The 18,490-nt window shown below is 36.3% G+C and overlaps 1 protein-coding gene across 4 annotated transcripts in view; it reads right to left on the bottom strand.

The window, feature by feature from the left end:
• LOC149773033 (cyclin-dependent kinase 8-like) overlaps positions 1-18,490 on the bottom strand; it is an 85,499-nt gene that overhangs the window by 41,517 nt on the left and 25,492 nt on the right. For all 4 annotated transcript variants that reach the window (XM_089946838.1, XM_089946840.1, XM_089946839.1 and 1 more), the window contains exon 5: positions 6,134-6,191. In XM_089946838.1, coding sequence (XP_089802964.1) covers positions 6,134-6,191 — 58 coding nt within the window. The remainder of the gene's footprint in view (positions 1-6,133; positions 6,192-18,490) is intronic.

The following is an 18,490-nucleotide window of genomic DNA, read 5'->3' as shown; positions in this document are numbered from 1 at the left end:
CAGAGAGGGCTGAATTTGAGTGATGGAGTTTATTTTCCAAATGCTAATGTGGTCAACAGTGAAAGAATGGTCCACTGACATGTGTATATAGAAGCTATCTCTGAAAACTATTTAGTAAATTAATTACTTGATCAGACTGGAAAAGCTGCCTGAAAGACCAACCAGATCTTATTTTACTAAAAGATCGATGGATGTGGGAACTTTGAAAGTTGCCAATGACATAGTCTCCACAATTCTGGTAGTCTGAAACCTTCTTTGATCAGTACATTTAAAAAAGCTGAGATTTATCTGTACAACAAAGAAGATATCACTTGTGAGCATGGTTCTTTAAGCATGGACGAGTAGAGTGATAAAGACACCTCCTGCAATACATCTGACAAAGTTGGCATAGCAGGCCGAGATAAATGTTGATTAAGGCTCAGGTTTCAACCCTGCTGAGAACTGTTTTCTCCAGACATTCACTCTGTGAATCTATGATGGTCCAGAAATGATACTGTGCTCCTGGGACTCAAGCATCACTATAGCCAGACTGGGACTGGATGGGACAGTTTGTTGCCTGAGTCTGGGACTGGATGGGGACAGTTTGTTGCCTGAGTCTGGTGATGGATACATCTGGCAACTAAGTCAAAGAAGAGACTGAGGCTAGCAATCTGGATGTTGGGTACTATATGTGTCATAAAGCTGAGACTTCTAATACCAGAAATTAGATCAACATATCCAGTTCCTGAAGCAAAGGTACAGACTAAGTCTATCATGGTGCAGACTGTGTCAATATATTCAGTGCTGTTCTGGATGGGCCACTTCATTCAATCAGTAGTGAACCCTGAGTTAAAGCCTGAAGACCAGTCTAGTTGTGGAGATGAGGGCTTTACTGGTACTGTTTGAGAAGCCTATGATAGTCTGGATTGCTAACATTTCTTTTAGACTCAAGCTTTCTGCCTTCAAAGCATCTGTTAACAGAAGTTGTTTAAATGATGTTATGGTAGTAATGCCAATTAAGTCTGCATCAGTGCTAGTACATTTCTTCTCACTCTCATTTGTCCAAGTTATCTATTTTGCCAAAGTCACACATGCACTTTCCAATCATGATGTGAATATGTCACAGGTATGCTTAAAATGCAGCCATATAATTTATTCAGGTCACAATGTTATTTTCTGCCAGCATAAAAAACATTGGCATTCCCTGCACTTAGTTCTGCCTACTGTGTTGACCCTTGTAATTACAGAGAGCACAAGGCAAGATTCCATCTAGAATTTAGTATATGTGGGCACTTGCCCCAATGAATCTGAAGAAAGGGAGACCAAAATGTGGAAACTCCCAGTATGATGTAGAAAGAAAGATGCAACAGGTTTGAAGAGAGCAATAGCAAGTATGATAAATACTAATGCATATCATGTGTTCTGTATGTTACAGTATGAAATATACTGTGTATCAATTTATTATTATACATTACAGTACAACATTATATGCATATTGTATTCTGATTATTCCAATATAATATTTAAAAGTGAAATCAAAGTTTTGTGTTTTCTAATAACAGTATTTTCTCTACATACTTACCACTGAAGATATCAAACCATGGGCTGCAGATTGTGTCACTCCTCTGTCAATTCTTGTATCTTAAAAAATAGTGTCATGTATTCGTTGGGCATTACATGCTCAGTTTTTCTGATCAGTTACAACTTCATGCTATGAAAGGTCAGAAGAGCACATATTTTCTTTTTAAAGATGACAACAAAGAATTCCTAAGGAAAATCCGAAGCTCAAAACGAATTGGGGAAAGTATATATACAGTTTCTATATCACTATAGAAATGTCAAACATAATTACAACTGTTTTTCCTGTGAGTCAATCATTACAGAACTGAAGCACTGATGACAACCTTCATTTCGAGAAGGTTGATTTGAAGAGGCTGATTCCCTAGCTGCATTGTGCCATTCACAGCAGTGAAGTCCAGCAACAGAAGGGCAACCCAACCATACATACTGACGTTGGTACATACTATCATTTCCAAGTGGGGATGCTCCAGAGCAATCCCCATCATAACCCAACATAAGTTGCACCACTAATGTAGGAATATTCGTACCTTGTATGTGATCATGACATTTTGATTGAGAGGTGCCACAGCAAGGTCATCTGTGATTGTTGCATAAAAGGATGGCCCAGCAAGAACAAGTCCACCATCACAATGAATATCTGTGCAGCTGCAAGAACTCTCTCACTGAAATCCAAGTCCTATTGGAAATGGATTTGACTAGCTTGATGATCCATACTATGTCCTTTTCCTGATCTGATGTTATGTCTGTGAACAGGGGGGAGGAGGAAATAGGATGAATAAATGAAATCCTAAGCCTTCTGAAATCATTTAGATCACCCAATCAATCTGAGAAAATAGGGTTATCCAGTGAGACTGGAATTTCAGAAGTTGAGCACCCACCAGTAAGCTGTCTGTGGGAATGGGGTTGGCATGTCAGTGTCAAACATTAGAAAGATTAGAGGCAGAGAAACTTGCTTTGTTGCCTTCCCTGTAAGGTTGCCTCCTAAACTGGTTCAGTTGTGGCCTCCTGACATCAGGCTGGGATCTGAACTTAATGTTTAACTAAAAAGATACCTTATCCTTAGCCCACTGATGGTCCCTCTGCTGTGAAGGGGGGTTACTGGTGCTAAAAAAAATGAGCAGGTTGGAAAGTTACTTGGATGGCAGTTCCTGAGCTGCCTGCCTCTGAATGTCTTTAATTGTGCCCTCCAAATGAGTAAAGGTGAGTCAGATGGGGTCATCTATAATGCCAGGCTATGATGTGGCTTAAGCAACATGGTGCACAAACATGCATCATGTTGTATGAGGTCAATATTCAGAGAGGCAGTCAGTGCATTGATCCTGGAATGGTGAGCTGTCCTGTTATTAACCTGAGCAATTCAGATTGTTGACTCCCAAACAAAGACATGTAAACCACAGCTAAATTTATATCCTGAGCCAGAAGATTCTTATGGGATGCATCAGAGTGGGTTTTGCACCAGCACAAGGAAAACATCACTGGTACTTGGCTTTCTGAAAAGAAAGCCCTAGCATTTGCCAGGACACAAATTCTTCCAGACAGATGGTCATTCATTTATTTCTCTTATTCTAGCTGTCTTGGGAAGCAACCTGAAAGAGTTAGTCTCTTCCTCCTCATTGAGATCTACTGATTCTGTAACTTTATGGTCATACATGGCTGTAATGGGTGGAGGGTATTCAGAAGCCGACAACACCATGTAATGAAATGAAGCTGAGTGAACTCCGAGGTTGTATCTGAGTAAGGCTGTCTTGTGTGTGTCATGCTGTTCTGACTCTTCTTGCATATCTGGATAAATCATATCCAGTGGCATAGACACAGTGTCATCATCTCTGTACAAATAACAGTCCCTCTCCTGGGGATAAGCTGTGAACATATGGTAAGCCAAGTCTGCTGGACAATATGTGGTGTGCTGGAACAGATGGTTAGTTTGCTGGGATTATGGTCACACTACTTGCTAGCCATGCAGAAGTCAGTCCAGCCATCATGATTCTGGCTGCACCATGGGCATGCCTGGAGAGACAGATGTTCCCACCCTAATATGGATAAGTCGCTGAAGGCATGGCAAGGCAGACAGATCTGTCACTAAGCTCCCAGAAGTTAATTATGGCTGGCTGGCCAGATGTGTTAATAAAGTCCCGAAACTGGGCTGGATGGCCATGCCAGCAGGAAGTGTTCTGGAGAACAAAATATTAGTAAAACTGATGTTAAAAAGAAAACTATGTGCTCTGACTTACAGACAAGAAGACCATGCTTGGACATGCAGGGGAAGTTCCACCCACTGAGTCAGGAAAACCTGTATTAGTAAATGATGGAAATGGGTAAAATCTGGCCTGAACCAGATGTTGTATCTCATCAAGGTGGTAGTTTGCAAAATATCAGCATTTTGTTGACCTTTCCTGCTGAAATACTCATGCCTGATGGTTGTAAACCATTGCTTTTATTGGAGGGAGACCAGCAGTGTCAAACACAAGGCTCACAAGAGGTGCTGACTTTCGATGAATGCTTAGAATATCAACATTATCTTTGATATAACTATTTCTTTGGTCTCTCTCTTTGATTGTTTTTTGTAGAACTACAGTTCAAGCTTCTTCCAACCATATGGTGCATACACGCAGGGAAGAGATGACATACATTATGTACTAGACAAGACTTATGTGTATCTTACCTTGCCTTAAATTTCTTGCACTTGGTCGACATTTTATAATGAAACAACACAAGAAAAGAAAATAACCCATACATTAACAAATTCTGCATGTTAACAAGTTGCTATTACAATACCCATTACTAATGGAGTAAGTGCAAAATAGTGTCATGCTAAACCATGAGTGACAACATGTGTACATTGATAGCATGTTGTACGCATGCCAAACTAGACAAAGTTTGTAGAATGAGACAAATTCATCCCAAATTTGGAAAAAATGTATAATGTATACAACCTGTAGAGGAATGATTCCTACAAAACAATAAATCCAAATTCCATTTCATTTATACTGGCATGGATTGATGCAGAGATATCCATAAGAAGTTGACAGCACAGAAGCAAAGCTAATACGAAGCAACACCTGGTGCTGCCAATGGAAGGAAATGGTGAAGAATTATTGCTCTTTGTCTATAAAAGAAAAGAATATTTTTCATCTCTTTAGTAGGGCTGGATTCAGTAAGCAACAGGCTTATATCTTAACGACAATGTGATCAGGGAATGTATTTGAAGTAGAAATCACAAAACTAGTAGAGTACCAATTGAGAATTTAAACACTATAAACCAAATGGCAGGTATTCATCATGGCACTGAAATATATCTCGTAAGACACTGTATAAATATTTAAGAAAAACTGAGCAAGAAATAGAAGTATAGTTGGAGTATACTTGCAACCCACAGAGTCACTCAAAAGGAACCTAACAAAATCAATTTTGTGTGGTCTTGAAAAAAGTATATTTCATTTAGCACAAGTGGAAGTAATAACTCTAGTATGGATGCGATTTGGTGCCAATCCATCTCCCAACAGGATATCACTCATGTCTGGCTTCCATCCTGGTAAGCTTGTGCTAGCACTTTCGGTGCGATAAACTAGCTGGGGCCCTGAGTGGCTGAGTGGTCTAAAGCGCTTTCTGTTACGGATCACTGCCATCTCACCTGTCTGCACCAGTTTGAGTCTTGGATTCAGTCAATGCAGGTATGTGAGAAAGCTTGCCAGTAGCTTCTCATGGGTCGGTGGTTCTTTCCAGGGTTTTCCCATGTTCTTCCTCCACCATTAATACTAGCCTATCATGTGCTGAAAAATGCCATTAAACCTCACAACAACAATGATAAACTAGCTAGGGAGGGTTGGATTTGCAACATAATATATATGCTCCCAATCTATTCTTATGATGGGTAACAGATCTGAAAAAGAAATTCAGGTTATGTTGCTATAACAGTGCAATTTTTGTATATCTGACCTTTGACACTCTCCCTGGAACCATGTGGGAGAGGCTCAAAAACTATACCCCTACTGGATATGTCACCTACTTTTATAACACTTCAATTCATTCTGCCTGATGAGGGTATCTTACTCATTCTTACAGCACTTCAATTCAATCTGGCTGATCAGGGTATCTCACTCATTTTTAAAGCACTTCAATTCAATCTGGCTGATCAGGGTATCTTACTCATTTTACAGCACTTCAATTCAATCTGGCTGATCTGGGTATCTTACTCATTTTTACAGCACTTCAATTCAATCTGGCTGATCTGGGTATCTTACTCATTTTATAGCACTTCAATTCAATCTGGCTGATCTGGGTATCTTACTCATTTTTACAGCACTTCAATTCAATCTGGCTGATCAGGGTATCTTACTCATTTTATAGCACTTCAATTCAATCTGGCTGATCTGGGTATCTTACTCATTTTTACAGCACTTCAATTCAATCTGGCTGATCAGGGTATCTTACTCATTTTATAGCACTTCAATTCAATCTGGCTGATCTGGGTATCTTACTCATTTTTATAGCACTTCAATTCATTTTGGCTGATCTGGGTATCTTACTCATTTTACAGCACTTCAATTCAATCTGGCTGATCAGGATCTCTTACCTATTTTTACTCTTCCTCTTTCAGTGCCCTCACCCATTACAAGAATATTTGCAGGTTTCTGGAAAGGAAAAGAAGTGACTTTGAATGGTTGTTCAAGAAAAAGAAATTTAAGAATAAAATTCATAATTAAGATGTCTCATATTCGTCATCTTTTCTCGCCTTAAAATCTGACGATTGTAATTTTCTATAGCCCTGCATAAACATTTCTTTTGGGGTGTCTGATCTGGAGGGTAATTTTGAAAAAAATAAAAATAAAAATTTTATGGGACAGATGACGAATGGATATCATGATAACCATTCTAAGCTGCTTATTGCAATATTAATTTAAAGTTAAAACAAAGAAACAAAGACAATATTAAACAGGCCATGATGGACTCTTCTGGAATGTTTCCTATTACAACATTACTACCTACAAATGAACAAATAGATCGTCATGATTAACTTGCTGCAGGACCAACTTGCACAATATGTGCATTCAAACATCAATTTTACCAGAATTTTTACACATTAAAGCAAATTTTACATCTTCATATATATGTGGTATATAATATAGCTCAGACAGCAAGAAATGATATCCCATAGTCAGTCTTCTGTTGGAAAATATAAATAAGGTTTGGGGCAGAAAGTTTTGTTAGAACCCAAATGAGACATGATTACAGTCAAACCCATCTTAAAAATCACCTTATGGAGGCAATTCGTATACTTATATGCCATATTTCCTTGGTTGAAGAAACCAACTTATAGAGAAACATGTTTCTTCAATAGTACTTACCCAATCACAATACAGTGTGACCCCGGTATAGCGCACTCCGTTATAACACAAATTTGGATATAACGTGGTCGTGGTGTGGCTCCCAAAATTTCATATAAGTGTATTCTTCATGTACACAAAAAATTCTTTCTTAAAAGTATGAAAAAAATGTAAACATATTATCATTTTGGGGAAGAGATCATGTATGAATAATTCAAGACAATCATGGTGTGGCTCCTGAAATTATGTATGTATTTTTCTCGTACATGAAAAACTAGTTTTTTTCTTCTTAAAAGTATGAAAAATAATGCATACAAAGTTTATTCTGGGATTGCGTAGGTCTTCGCCAATGTTGCAAATTTGGATGGTTTTTTCTTATTGGCAGCAAAACATACCATGTGGCGATTTTTTTTTATTGGCGACGTTGTTGGCTGTTTACATTTTTATATATAACCATTGGTTTGGAGTGCAGAAATTCAGAGACCCCATGAGAGGAAGCTGCAAACTGGATATAAAAATGCACTGAAATTTATCTATCGTTACATAAACAAATTCTTTGTCCATATTGACAAACCATCTAAACAGTGCATTGTTATATTATAATCCACTTATCATGACATCTAGCATGAGTACTGTATGTTGTGAAATATCTGCGTTTGTTATTGACATTGGTAATGGAGATCAACCGGACGAGGTATTATCTTGTAATCTATCTTTCATTGGATTTTCGGCCGCCTGCTAATAATTAATATATTTACAAAGACTGACATTTGTATGTGGATGGTAAGTAAAATTCCTCTTCTTTTCACTCAGAATTAAATCCTTCAGAACACTCACATTTTCTGTAATAATCCCTGTCACCAAACCAGAACACCTGCGTCTCTATCGTCCGTTGACCCTTTGTTAATTTTGAGACGCATGCGTGGAAGGCAGCATCATGCTGCTACCACAAATGTAAAAAAATTAAAAAATTAAAAATAAATCTTACATATTGGTTTATTCAATAGGCATGGAGGAATAGTAATATATTTTTCCACTGAATTCAGACCAATATGACCTGTGACAAAATTATTGAATATTTTAAAGCTGTGTGTGTGCATATTTTTAATGGAATCACTTGTATTGTGGATTCAATGTATATGATGAGGGTGAGTACATGGTGTTGATACTATTCATGCTATACATTAGACATGCAAATATAAAACACATTATTCATATATATGTACCAATTCATGGTTTTCTAAATAAAGTAATCTATTATATATGTCTTCTCTATTTTCAATACAGGTATATTTCTCATTTAATATGCATCGATTTAAGATTGTAACTCTGCAGATGAAGCACGCATTTTACCACCCGCATTTATTACCTAGACCCCCTCCCTACAATTTTTTTTGGATACATGCATAATTTTCTTCAGCTAGCTGACCTGGTTGCTTATAACATGGTTTGGTCTATAACACGGTTGGGTTCTATGGCTCCCAACTACCGTGTTATAGCGGGGTCACACTGTATATCAGAAGCATATTCACTACCTCAAAATCCAGCCAATCCAGCATTTCACAAACAAAAAAGGCATTCACCTCATCTTTTGGTTGTATTTGCAACAAATCCTAAAACATCATCTGTTTACTATTGTGGAGTTCAGGCAAGAGTGTTCTTCACTTGATTTGAAGAACTGTTACCAAATCCTATCCTTTAATCTGTTAATACTGACTTTCAGGGAGTATCAGCCAGGACAGATTAAGAGCGTAAGCCCATATTATAATTGGCTATTTATTATTGAAGAAAAACTTACACTCTAAAAATTGGTTTCTTATCCAATGATTTGAGGAGGAGGAAAGTTACATTCCATTAGCCTGGTGTCTGCCCCATCTCCAGTATCTAAATGTATGTACAGCACTTTCTAATTGTGTAAAATACAAGCCAGCACTTGGTTTATAAATAGATGCAGTTTGTAGAACATATTTTTGCTCCTGCAAATCCCATGAAAGTAGGGTTAGAAGCAGATGCCATTGCTGACAATCATAACATCATAAGACAATATAAGCATGGACTTTATCTTATCTTAGGTTAATTCTTTTTAAGTTGAGCTAACAACTCATTTTATCAAAGATGATAGAACCATATCATCCCTTTTTATTTTGAGTGGTAAGAACAAGTTCCCACTTTTCTGATCAGCTACAATTGCTTTAGGCACCGCTTCTGACCCCTTATGGAGTCCTGGGTCAAAGATCCACTTGATTCAGCAATAGACTTACCCATGAATATTACTGTCAAATCAAATCTCTCCAAATAACCACGTCTTGCAAATGTCATGCCTCTGTATGGACTGTTGTCTCCTTCATGGCTCATGTCAGGACAGCCTCGCAAGAGAAAGAATTTAGACCTTCAATTGTAGAGAGAATCTTAAAAGCAAGATGGCCCTCCACTCTGAAGAATGCTTAAGAGGGGAAGGGGCTGTTTTCAGGGACTAGTGTTGAGTCGATTTATAGTCCCTTTGAATGCCTCAGTCCCTCACCTAGCTGACTTTTATCTCTGGGTCTATGAAGAGAAAAACAAGGCACCAGTTACCATACAAGGCTACCACTCTCTGATATCTGAAACATTATGGCATCATCACAGAAGAGATATTGGTCATAATAAAGACTTATCATACCTACTAGCCACTTCTGATTCTGATCTGAATAGGCCAAAATCCATCACCATGATTCAAAGTGGAAACCGTCCTAGATTTTATCATGACTCAATTCAGAAAATCTGAGACATTAGTCAAGACTTTACTGAAACCATTTTCATATAAACATGTTTCCTGATAGTTTTAACTTTGGCATGCAGGTAGAGAGACCTGTCTTTTTAGTTGCCTCAAACTATCTTCACTTTATATCAGATGTGGTTTGGTGATCCTCGTGACCAAGAACCAGTCACCATCAGGGGCAATCAAAAGGTCACTGTATGCTCCCTCTCATCTGTAGATAAGTCAAGAACAGCAGCCATGCAAGATCATGTCCATGCCTAGAAGCACAGAGACAAATCATGTCATGCCCAAAGGATTTTTTATTTAATCCCTGTGGAAGGCAAGAAAGCAAGTCATCACCTCCCAAGCCAGATCTTCGTCTCTCGAGTGGGTTATATGCTCAGCATCCTCTGAAATCTCGATACATTCTAGTCCCCTCATGAGAATTTCAGCCCATGAAATAAGATAAATCTTTGTGAGCCTCGCATTTGAAAACGTTTTTATCCAAGACATCATAGAATCTGTTGAAAGGCATGCAGTGTCAAACTTTTCAAGTTTCTATTCTTGGGATTAAGCTTCTAAAATAGAGACAAAACCTGAATCTGGTTTGTCACATGGATGCAGCCCAGGTGACCACCACATCCAATTAAACCAGCATAGCTTCAGCTTTGCTGGGTTCACCAGTGAATTTTGATGGCATGAAGATTTCAATAATCATCTTCTTAACCTGGCAGTGTGATCGTGATTCATGTGATCATATGCTATGTTGCTTTAAGCAGGGGAGTGGATTATCGTTCACATAGGGAATCCAATCTTTCTTCCCTAGGCATACGCAGGATGCTCAGCATTCCCTTCAATTACCTATTCTTCTAATGATAATGTGACTTGAAAACATATCTGAAGGTGAAAGCAAATTTTTATATAAATTATGTTTCTCCAATAACACTTACCCAATCAAATTACTTAAAACCCCTCCCAACCACCCCACAATGTCAGCTTTCTAGTCGATATGACATGGGAGGTAATGAGCAAGAGTTATTGCCATTTGTCTATGCTAGACAGAAAAGCTGAATTTTCATCTTTTTTTAGTAGGACTGGATTCAGGAAGTTGCAGGCCTTTATCTCTAACATTGGGTAAGTATTATCAGAGAAACATAATTTACTTTAAAATTTGTTACCTCCAGAAAATTCATTGTAACTACCAGTACAAGGGTATGCATTTGTTCCCAGTGAATCCACCAATAATCCTGATAGCCACCATACCATATTGGTACTGGCACCAAAGTAGAGCTGTGAAGTCTGTTTTTGGTTGTGGCAAGTTCATGGGGCCCACAGCAGGTCAGAAGCTGGTAATGGACTGGATTGCCAAAACTGCCTCAGGAACAGCATGCTTTCAGCCTTCTGAAATTCAGCTTTTACATGTCATTTGCATGAAAAAACAAGTAAACAACCAAGTTTACATGGGATTTTCAACTTTGATGGTTTTGAACATTCTCATACCTCAAGTCAAAGAATACAGTGTTGTGAGCCAGAATATTATCATCAGCATTTGTGACATTTCAGTTTTCAAATGATTTTTTGGGGAGGGTAGATAATTACTTCCTTTTTCCTTCTATTCATTTCTTGGACAGAAATTTTAACTATTAGTTTTTTGTGTAGTTTTTTGTGGGTTTTACCAGTTTGCTCACTAGATTCATCATATCTGTGGCAATTATCTTTTTGTGAAAATTCACCAAATTTTACAAATTATAAACGGTAGTATATCTCATATGAATGGAACCACATGCTTGTAGTATATCTCATGTGATTGGAACCACGTGCTTAAGAGAATCACAGAGACTACTTTTTCTTTTCAATAAAAATATTTAATGAAACAGAAGTGGAAGTACCTCAGTATGTTACTTAGATCCATTTCATATTTTTTCATCAAGGCTTAAAGTTTGGCAACATCCTCTGATTATTCATAACCTCTCAACAAAAATTATTGGATATACCAAGTATGTGATTATTTTTTGCATTATTCAAAGCTTTGCCATGTGGGAAAAAGTCTGAGCATAGCAACCAGTGAAACTGAAAAAGATCCATTTAATAGGTTTTAAATCATTTTTATAAAAACAATCTTTGAGCAATTCAGTCATTTAATGAATGGTTGGCATACCTGTATCAGATTAAAGGTTGAACAAATAGTAACTTCTTTTTCTTGCCATTTAAGGCACGTCAAATCTCTTTTATATTATGTCTTTTTTGTGCCTATCTTGCAAGGGCATGTCTGAGCTGAAAAATTAACTAGTAAATTTAAATGATTTGGCTCAATCCCTATATGCAAGAGAAGACCACTCCCATCATTACAAACAGATGACAATTTGGTGCTTCCATTGCAAAAAAAAGCCAATTTTTTTTTTTTAATTTTGGGAAACTGGATTTTCGAGGCAGTAGATGTACTCCTAATTTATTATGATTGGGTAACTTATCTGAAGAAGAATCGATACTGTAAACTCAATTATTTTTGTCGATATTAATTTTTGTGAGGGCTATTCCATTTAAACATATATGGTACCCTGGGAAGGCAGTTTAAAAAAATATATGCCAGGGTATTTTGATTTCGCAGAGTTCATATTAAAATGACAAGAAATTTCTAAATTGCATCTATGGGTGAGTACCCCACTTTAAAAGTGCCTTACCTGGGTCCCATGTATGTTTTAATGGAACAGCCCTGGTGTTGGCTTGGTACTTAATTTCATGAATTTGGAAATCTGTCATAATGGTTCCTCAGAAGAATAAGTATATTGTAGGCATTAAATTAAATTTTTGTAGCATCAAAAAATCCATAAAAGTGTGTACCCCATACAAAATATTGAATTCTTAGTATTCTTGTATATGAACCTCTAATAAGCAACCACCTGTCTTTGGAGGTAAATTTTTCTCACTTTCAAGAGGCAGCTATTTAAAACAGGTTTTGATGTACATATCAAATGAAGGGTTTAGGACATATTTAACAGTCTAACATTTTTTTTCTGAGTTTATTGTGGTATAAACTGTCAGATGCCGAATCACACAGCAAAATAATGCCCAAAGGACATTATGTAAATGTATGAATTGGCAACTGACAGTTTATACCACAATAAACTCAGAAAAAAATGTTTAACTCCTATAATTGCAATTATTTATACATAGCTGCCAACCCTCTAGGCTGGCAATTAGTGAAAATTGGGATAAAAATTAGTGAATTTTGACATGAATTCTTGAAGTGATCTTCGAGTCTGGGAATATTTGTCGGAACAAATGTTTAGTATGGTTACCAGCTGATAAAGGTAGATTGTGTTCAACAAGAAAACTCACAAACAATGCTTGAGCATTAGTATCTTGCAGGTCTTCCGCCAAGAGCTGAAATCTGCAAGTTCTCAATTTCGCCAACCTCTATGTGCTTTTTACTACCAATATGCTTCCTCACATCATCTCTGCCACCATGCCCAATGATAAAATTAGTGGCGCACTGCGTGCAAAAAGCATGATGTATATTGGTGTTTGATGGCAGAATGCACTACCAAATTTTGGTATATTCCAAACTTCACTTCACTTTTTGTGCAATACATTCCTTTTTCCTTATTGGTGAAGACATTTTCAAGATGCGGTGCTGAATGGTAATTAAAATCAATGTTTGCAGCACATGTGCACAGCAAAATTCTGGTTAGGCCCCAGTTTCTCTCAAAAGCATTTGTAAAACTACTCTTATACATATAGATTAAAATATGCTAAAATGTCTGCTAACGGGCCAACTGTACCAATCAGCTATAGTTCCACTAATATTGTGACTAGCAGTACTGGACTGTTACGGCAACTGCCGATACCACAACTAGCGCTTAATGGGAAATCGGTTATTTTTATTAAAGATTTAAAATAATTGAGAATTGGGGAATTCATGATTTTTTTCATGGGGCATGAATCAGTGAATAGCTGAAAAAGTCATGAAATTCACACCAAAATCATGAGGGTTAGCAGCTATGTTTATAACTTTATTTACTTTTTAATGGTTTTTTTGGTTTTTGTTTTTAAAAAAATATATTTCCTATCAGTTTTAGACCCTGTTTAAGCTTATGAATTCTTGTTGAGGCGTCTGCTACATAGCTATCATAGAAAAGGGAATTCTACTTCAGTAACATAACAGCCACATCAATATAAAACAAAAAATTCAAACAATTGGAGGCAATCTAAGGTTCTGAACATTCCACAGCATGGTCTTAATCTTTTATCTAAATTGGCATATGTCTTCTGAATAGAAGTTCAATATTCAAAGCAAAGGATGTATTGTTTGCTTTGACATACGAAGGACTCTTGGATTTGAGGCTATCATTAGTTCATTATGACTTGTGAATTGTTATTGTTCAGACACGTAACCAATTTTCGCATCTTTAAATCTATTTTCGTGTTGATTAACAGTTTAGGCTATCTACAGAGGCTACTTAAAAAATGAAATTAAGACTATCGGTAAATGGTTATAGTGATGAGGGTCCAATAGTCAAACAGTGCAAGACTTTGACACTATATAACAGTTACGCAGTGGGGTATAGCGGATCTCACACCCACCCCACATAGTAACTATCAAGGTCTGCATTTTACATTGCAGGACTGTGAATCCAATTGTTATAACATTAGTCTCTGAAAACCCCCCCAATCCCTATATCCATTTACCAATAGTTTTAAATTCATTTGTAACAAGGTGCAGTGAAAGTGATGTAGCCCCAATGTCCTTGGCAGATTTTGAGTTTCCCAGCTTTTCTTTTTCAAATCTAGTCAAAAAAGAATTAATTATATGCCGAGTTGCATCTAGAATTTGATAAATGCGGGTACTTGCCCCCACTGAATCTGAAGTAAAAAAGCCGGGGGGGGGGGGGGGGCTTCCAGTATGGTGTAAAAAAAACCTCAATGTATTCAAAAAGAGCAATCGCAAGTATAATAAGTGCATTAAATGCAGATCATGTCTTCTATATATAGTAGTATAACACTTAAAACTGAAATCAAAGTCTTATATTTTCTAACATTTTATCTACACACTAACCATTAAAGAATCAAACCAGAGACTGCAAATAGCGTCACTCCTCTGGTCAATCTTAAAAATAGTGTCATGTACTTCCTGTGTGTCACATGCTCAATTCTGATTGGTTACAAATCCATACTAAGAAAGATCAGAAGAGCACATATTTTCCTTTCATGGATGACAAAAAATAATTTTTAAGGAAAAGACCAAAATGAATTAGGGAAAGTATGTACAGTATACAGTTTCTATAAGAGTTAACTCTTTACTGGAACATATATACATCTGCTTCCAGACAGATTGCAATTGTGACTGCATTATTCTGCAAATATGATCACTATTTCCTAAATAACATCCAGTCCTTCCTCATCCTCCACTCTACCAATGCCTTGTTAATGTTGAATTCTCTCAGAGGAGGTCCTTCTATTGAAATCATCATGAGTCTGTTGAGAACCCTTTCTTCTAGACAGCTTCTTCCTGCAGTTCTGGTTCAATTTTGATTGCTGAATCCTTTCTCACAGTCAGTGGTTTGGTATGGCATAACCATGGCCACTGATGCTAACTGAATTAGATTTGGAAATGTGTCTGCATGATGTTGATGTACAATCTGCCAGAGTCCACACATTTTGTCTCCAGGGTATATTTCTCTTTTAATGATATCTTAGTAAGAGGGGGACTGATGGTTTCTTTTGATTTATTCTACTGACCAAAATGATCACAGAGAGTTTTTATCTGGTCATAACCATATATTTCTTGTTCTTTAGAAGATAGGAATGTGAGGTTACATAGACCAAGAACCTCAAATGCTGTTGCCACCTGTGTGCTGCTCTTTGGAAATCATGCAGCCATCTCCTCCTGCACATTTGTAACAAACACGTGGCGAAGGTTAGACACACCTTAAACTTTTTCAATGTGCTCCTGTGTAACTTGAGTTCAACACCATTGTATGTGATTTTAGTTTTTTCTCCATCCTTAAATGATTTCATTTTTTCAGACATACAGGTCTGATGATAGGATTTTCCCATGTCTGCTTTCTGTAAGGTAGAATACAAAATATCAAGTGCTGGTGACACATTTCTGTAAAAGCATATTTAGCTGTGCTAAGTGAGGTACGATATCCATCATAATATTTATGCATGCCACAAATCTGTAGTCTATGAGTTTATTCAACAAGTCTTGATACGCTTTTGTCTTGATTGTTTTTTAAATAATTCACGAGAGCCCCCACCACCACCGCCACCACTGTGAAAAACTGCATATAGTGCATCATAAAATGCCAGCCATCTTATTTCATGAACTTCTCTGTATTTCAGTTTAGGACTGTCCAGAACATTCTGGATTTCCTTCAATTCAGCTGTTCTGTTGGCAGATTTATTAAAACAAATAGTACAAGTCTTCAAAGATTTCCTTGAGGTACAGAATGTTTTTTGATGCATGAGAGGTACAAAAATTCAATCTATGAGCCATACAATGAATGCCGATCAAGTGAGGGCTTTTCTCATTGAACTGTGTTGCTTTACCACTTTTGCGACCTGTCAAACTGATGCCCCATTACTGCCAAAACCAATACCTTTTTCAGAAGGAATCTCCTTTTTTCCCCAAGAACTGGACAACTTCTTTGAAAAGAACATCAGCAGTGTTGTGATTGGGATTCCACTCACACATTACCAAGAAAATGAGTTGTAGAAACAAATATGGTTGGGTCAATGATTCTGGCATAAATGACAAGCTTCTTGGTATTTGAAATGTCTGTACTCTCATCAATAAAGATGCTAATGAATAGACTACACTGTACTTTCTGCATTAACTCAGATTCTATCACTGTTGCTATGCAATCTTGGAAAAAAATAAAGCTCAATGGCAAATCAAAGTATAAAAGTATTATTTTATTATTATTATTATTATTATTATTATTATTATTATTATTATCATTATTATTATTTTATTATTATTAAAGTATTTGAGAAATGTAAAACAAATATATTGTTAAAAAAAAACAAAGTAAAATGACCAAAATCAGATGCAAATTGTGCAAGAACCTTAACCCTAACACCATGGAGTGTCTAAGGATATTGCCTTGTGAAAATTCTATTGTTTTAAGAAATCCCATCAAGGTGTTTGAATGCTAAAATAATATGGCACTACAATTACTCTCTCTGTTAATTAAAGTCATTCAGTTATAGTGATGAAGGAAGTGATTATGCCTGTCTGTATATGACGATTTTAAAAACAAAAAATGTTGGTATTATATACATCAATGATGGGTCCCTACATACGCAATTGTGATATAAGCAGATCAGGGTCAATGTCATTTGCTGCAATGATCATCAGAGCAAATAATAATAATAACTTATTTGCTAAAGCATTGTATAAGTTTCAAGCAGTGGAATTTGCCTGACTACTGTACTGTATCAAGATGTCGACAACAACTCCTTACATGCTCAGGAAATTATTCAAACAACAGCGACTGTATCGTCATTTCAAACACACAAAAACTCATTACAGCAATACTGAAATGTGAACTGTCTAGACAGGAAAGAATTTCATGACAAAAGAAACAGGTACCAATAATCCACATTGATTAAAAAAGTAAAATGTTATTCACCATTAAATGGGACAGGAAGTTATGATGACTAGCTACCGAATACAATTTCATTGGTCGATCACGATGCTATTTGCTATTTTTTAGTAACACAGGAATTCCTCAAGATATGCACTGATCAGAACCTATTGATCATGTTTTGGTTGCTTGTTAATATATGCCATTTTTCCATCTGAATTTCAAATAGAAAAAATGTAAATAAAATAAAAGAACTTACCTGAAATTCCTCTACAGAAACACTTGACGAATATGTTACATTTCCTCCTACTCTCATGTTGCTAACACCAACACCCAGAAAATCAACAAAATCGAACAGTGAGCCATATTTTAGAGAAGCAATATTCTCATTTGCCAAGTAATAGGCGACTGACATAGCATGAATAATTGATTCAGATTTCTTGCTGATAGCTGCCATACATGTAGTTTTAAGATTTTCACTTAGTTTCAAATCCTGAATCGCCTGTTTGTGAGCTGTTAATTCAACATGTCCATCAAGGGTTGATTTAATGAAATTAGCAATTCCAAGTGTGAAAGATTTTTTTTGGCCAGTTTTTATGCACCATCTGCAAAGCATCTCATTTTTTTCACTCATAACCAGCCATGGTTGATTTTGTTTCCAGTCTGAATTGAAAGAGTACTTTTTTTCTTCGCATCAGATGGACCCTTAGTTTCATCACCACCATCTTTAACATTGTTCCCACATGTTTCTAAATATAAATTTCCAGGGCTTTTCCAGGATAAAATTAATTTTTCAAGGTTCACATTTGACTATAACTGAATGGAATTAGAGTACATTTTAGATTTTAAAACATGCATTTTCTAAATCTAAAGATGTTTCTTTTTCAAGACTATCCAAAACATCTAAGGCAGAACAGATGATCATGTACAAAACCACAAAATGTATCACACGAAACAAGTTTGGTTATATTCCTATAAATTGGCATGTAAGATATTTCAATGTACAGAATAAAAATTCTAACTTTACTTTGCATTATGTAGCTAAGTGGGAACAATATAATGAACATAAATTAGTTTTGTTTCTTTGCAAACCTTTAATTCCAAAGATTTCTATAGCAATATATATATATATATATATATATATATATATATATATATATATATATATATATATATATATATATATATATATGCATCTTATAGAAAGTAAATATTTCCTATTACATTATTTTTAAAAATAATAAATGCAAATAATTAGAATCTTGTCTTGTAACAAC

This window comes from Sinohyriopsis cumingii, unplaced genomic scaffold (genome assembly GCF_028554795.1).
Source record: "Sinohyriopsis cumingii isolate HCF-2022 unplaced genomic scaffold, ASM2855479v2 utg000913l, whole genome shotgun sequence".
NCBI lineage: Eukaryota > Metazoa > Mollusca > Bivalvia > Unionida > Unionidae > Sinohyriopsis > Sinohyriopsis cumingii.
Note: the sequence above shows the minus strand (reverse complement) of the source record. Positions and strands in the feature narration are given on the sequence as shown.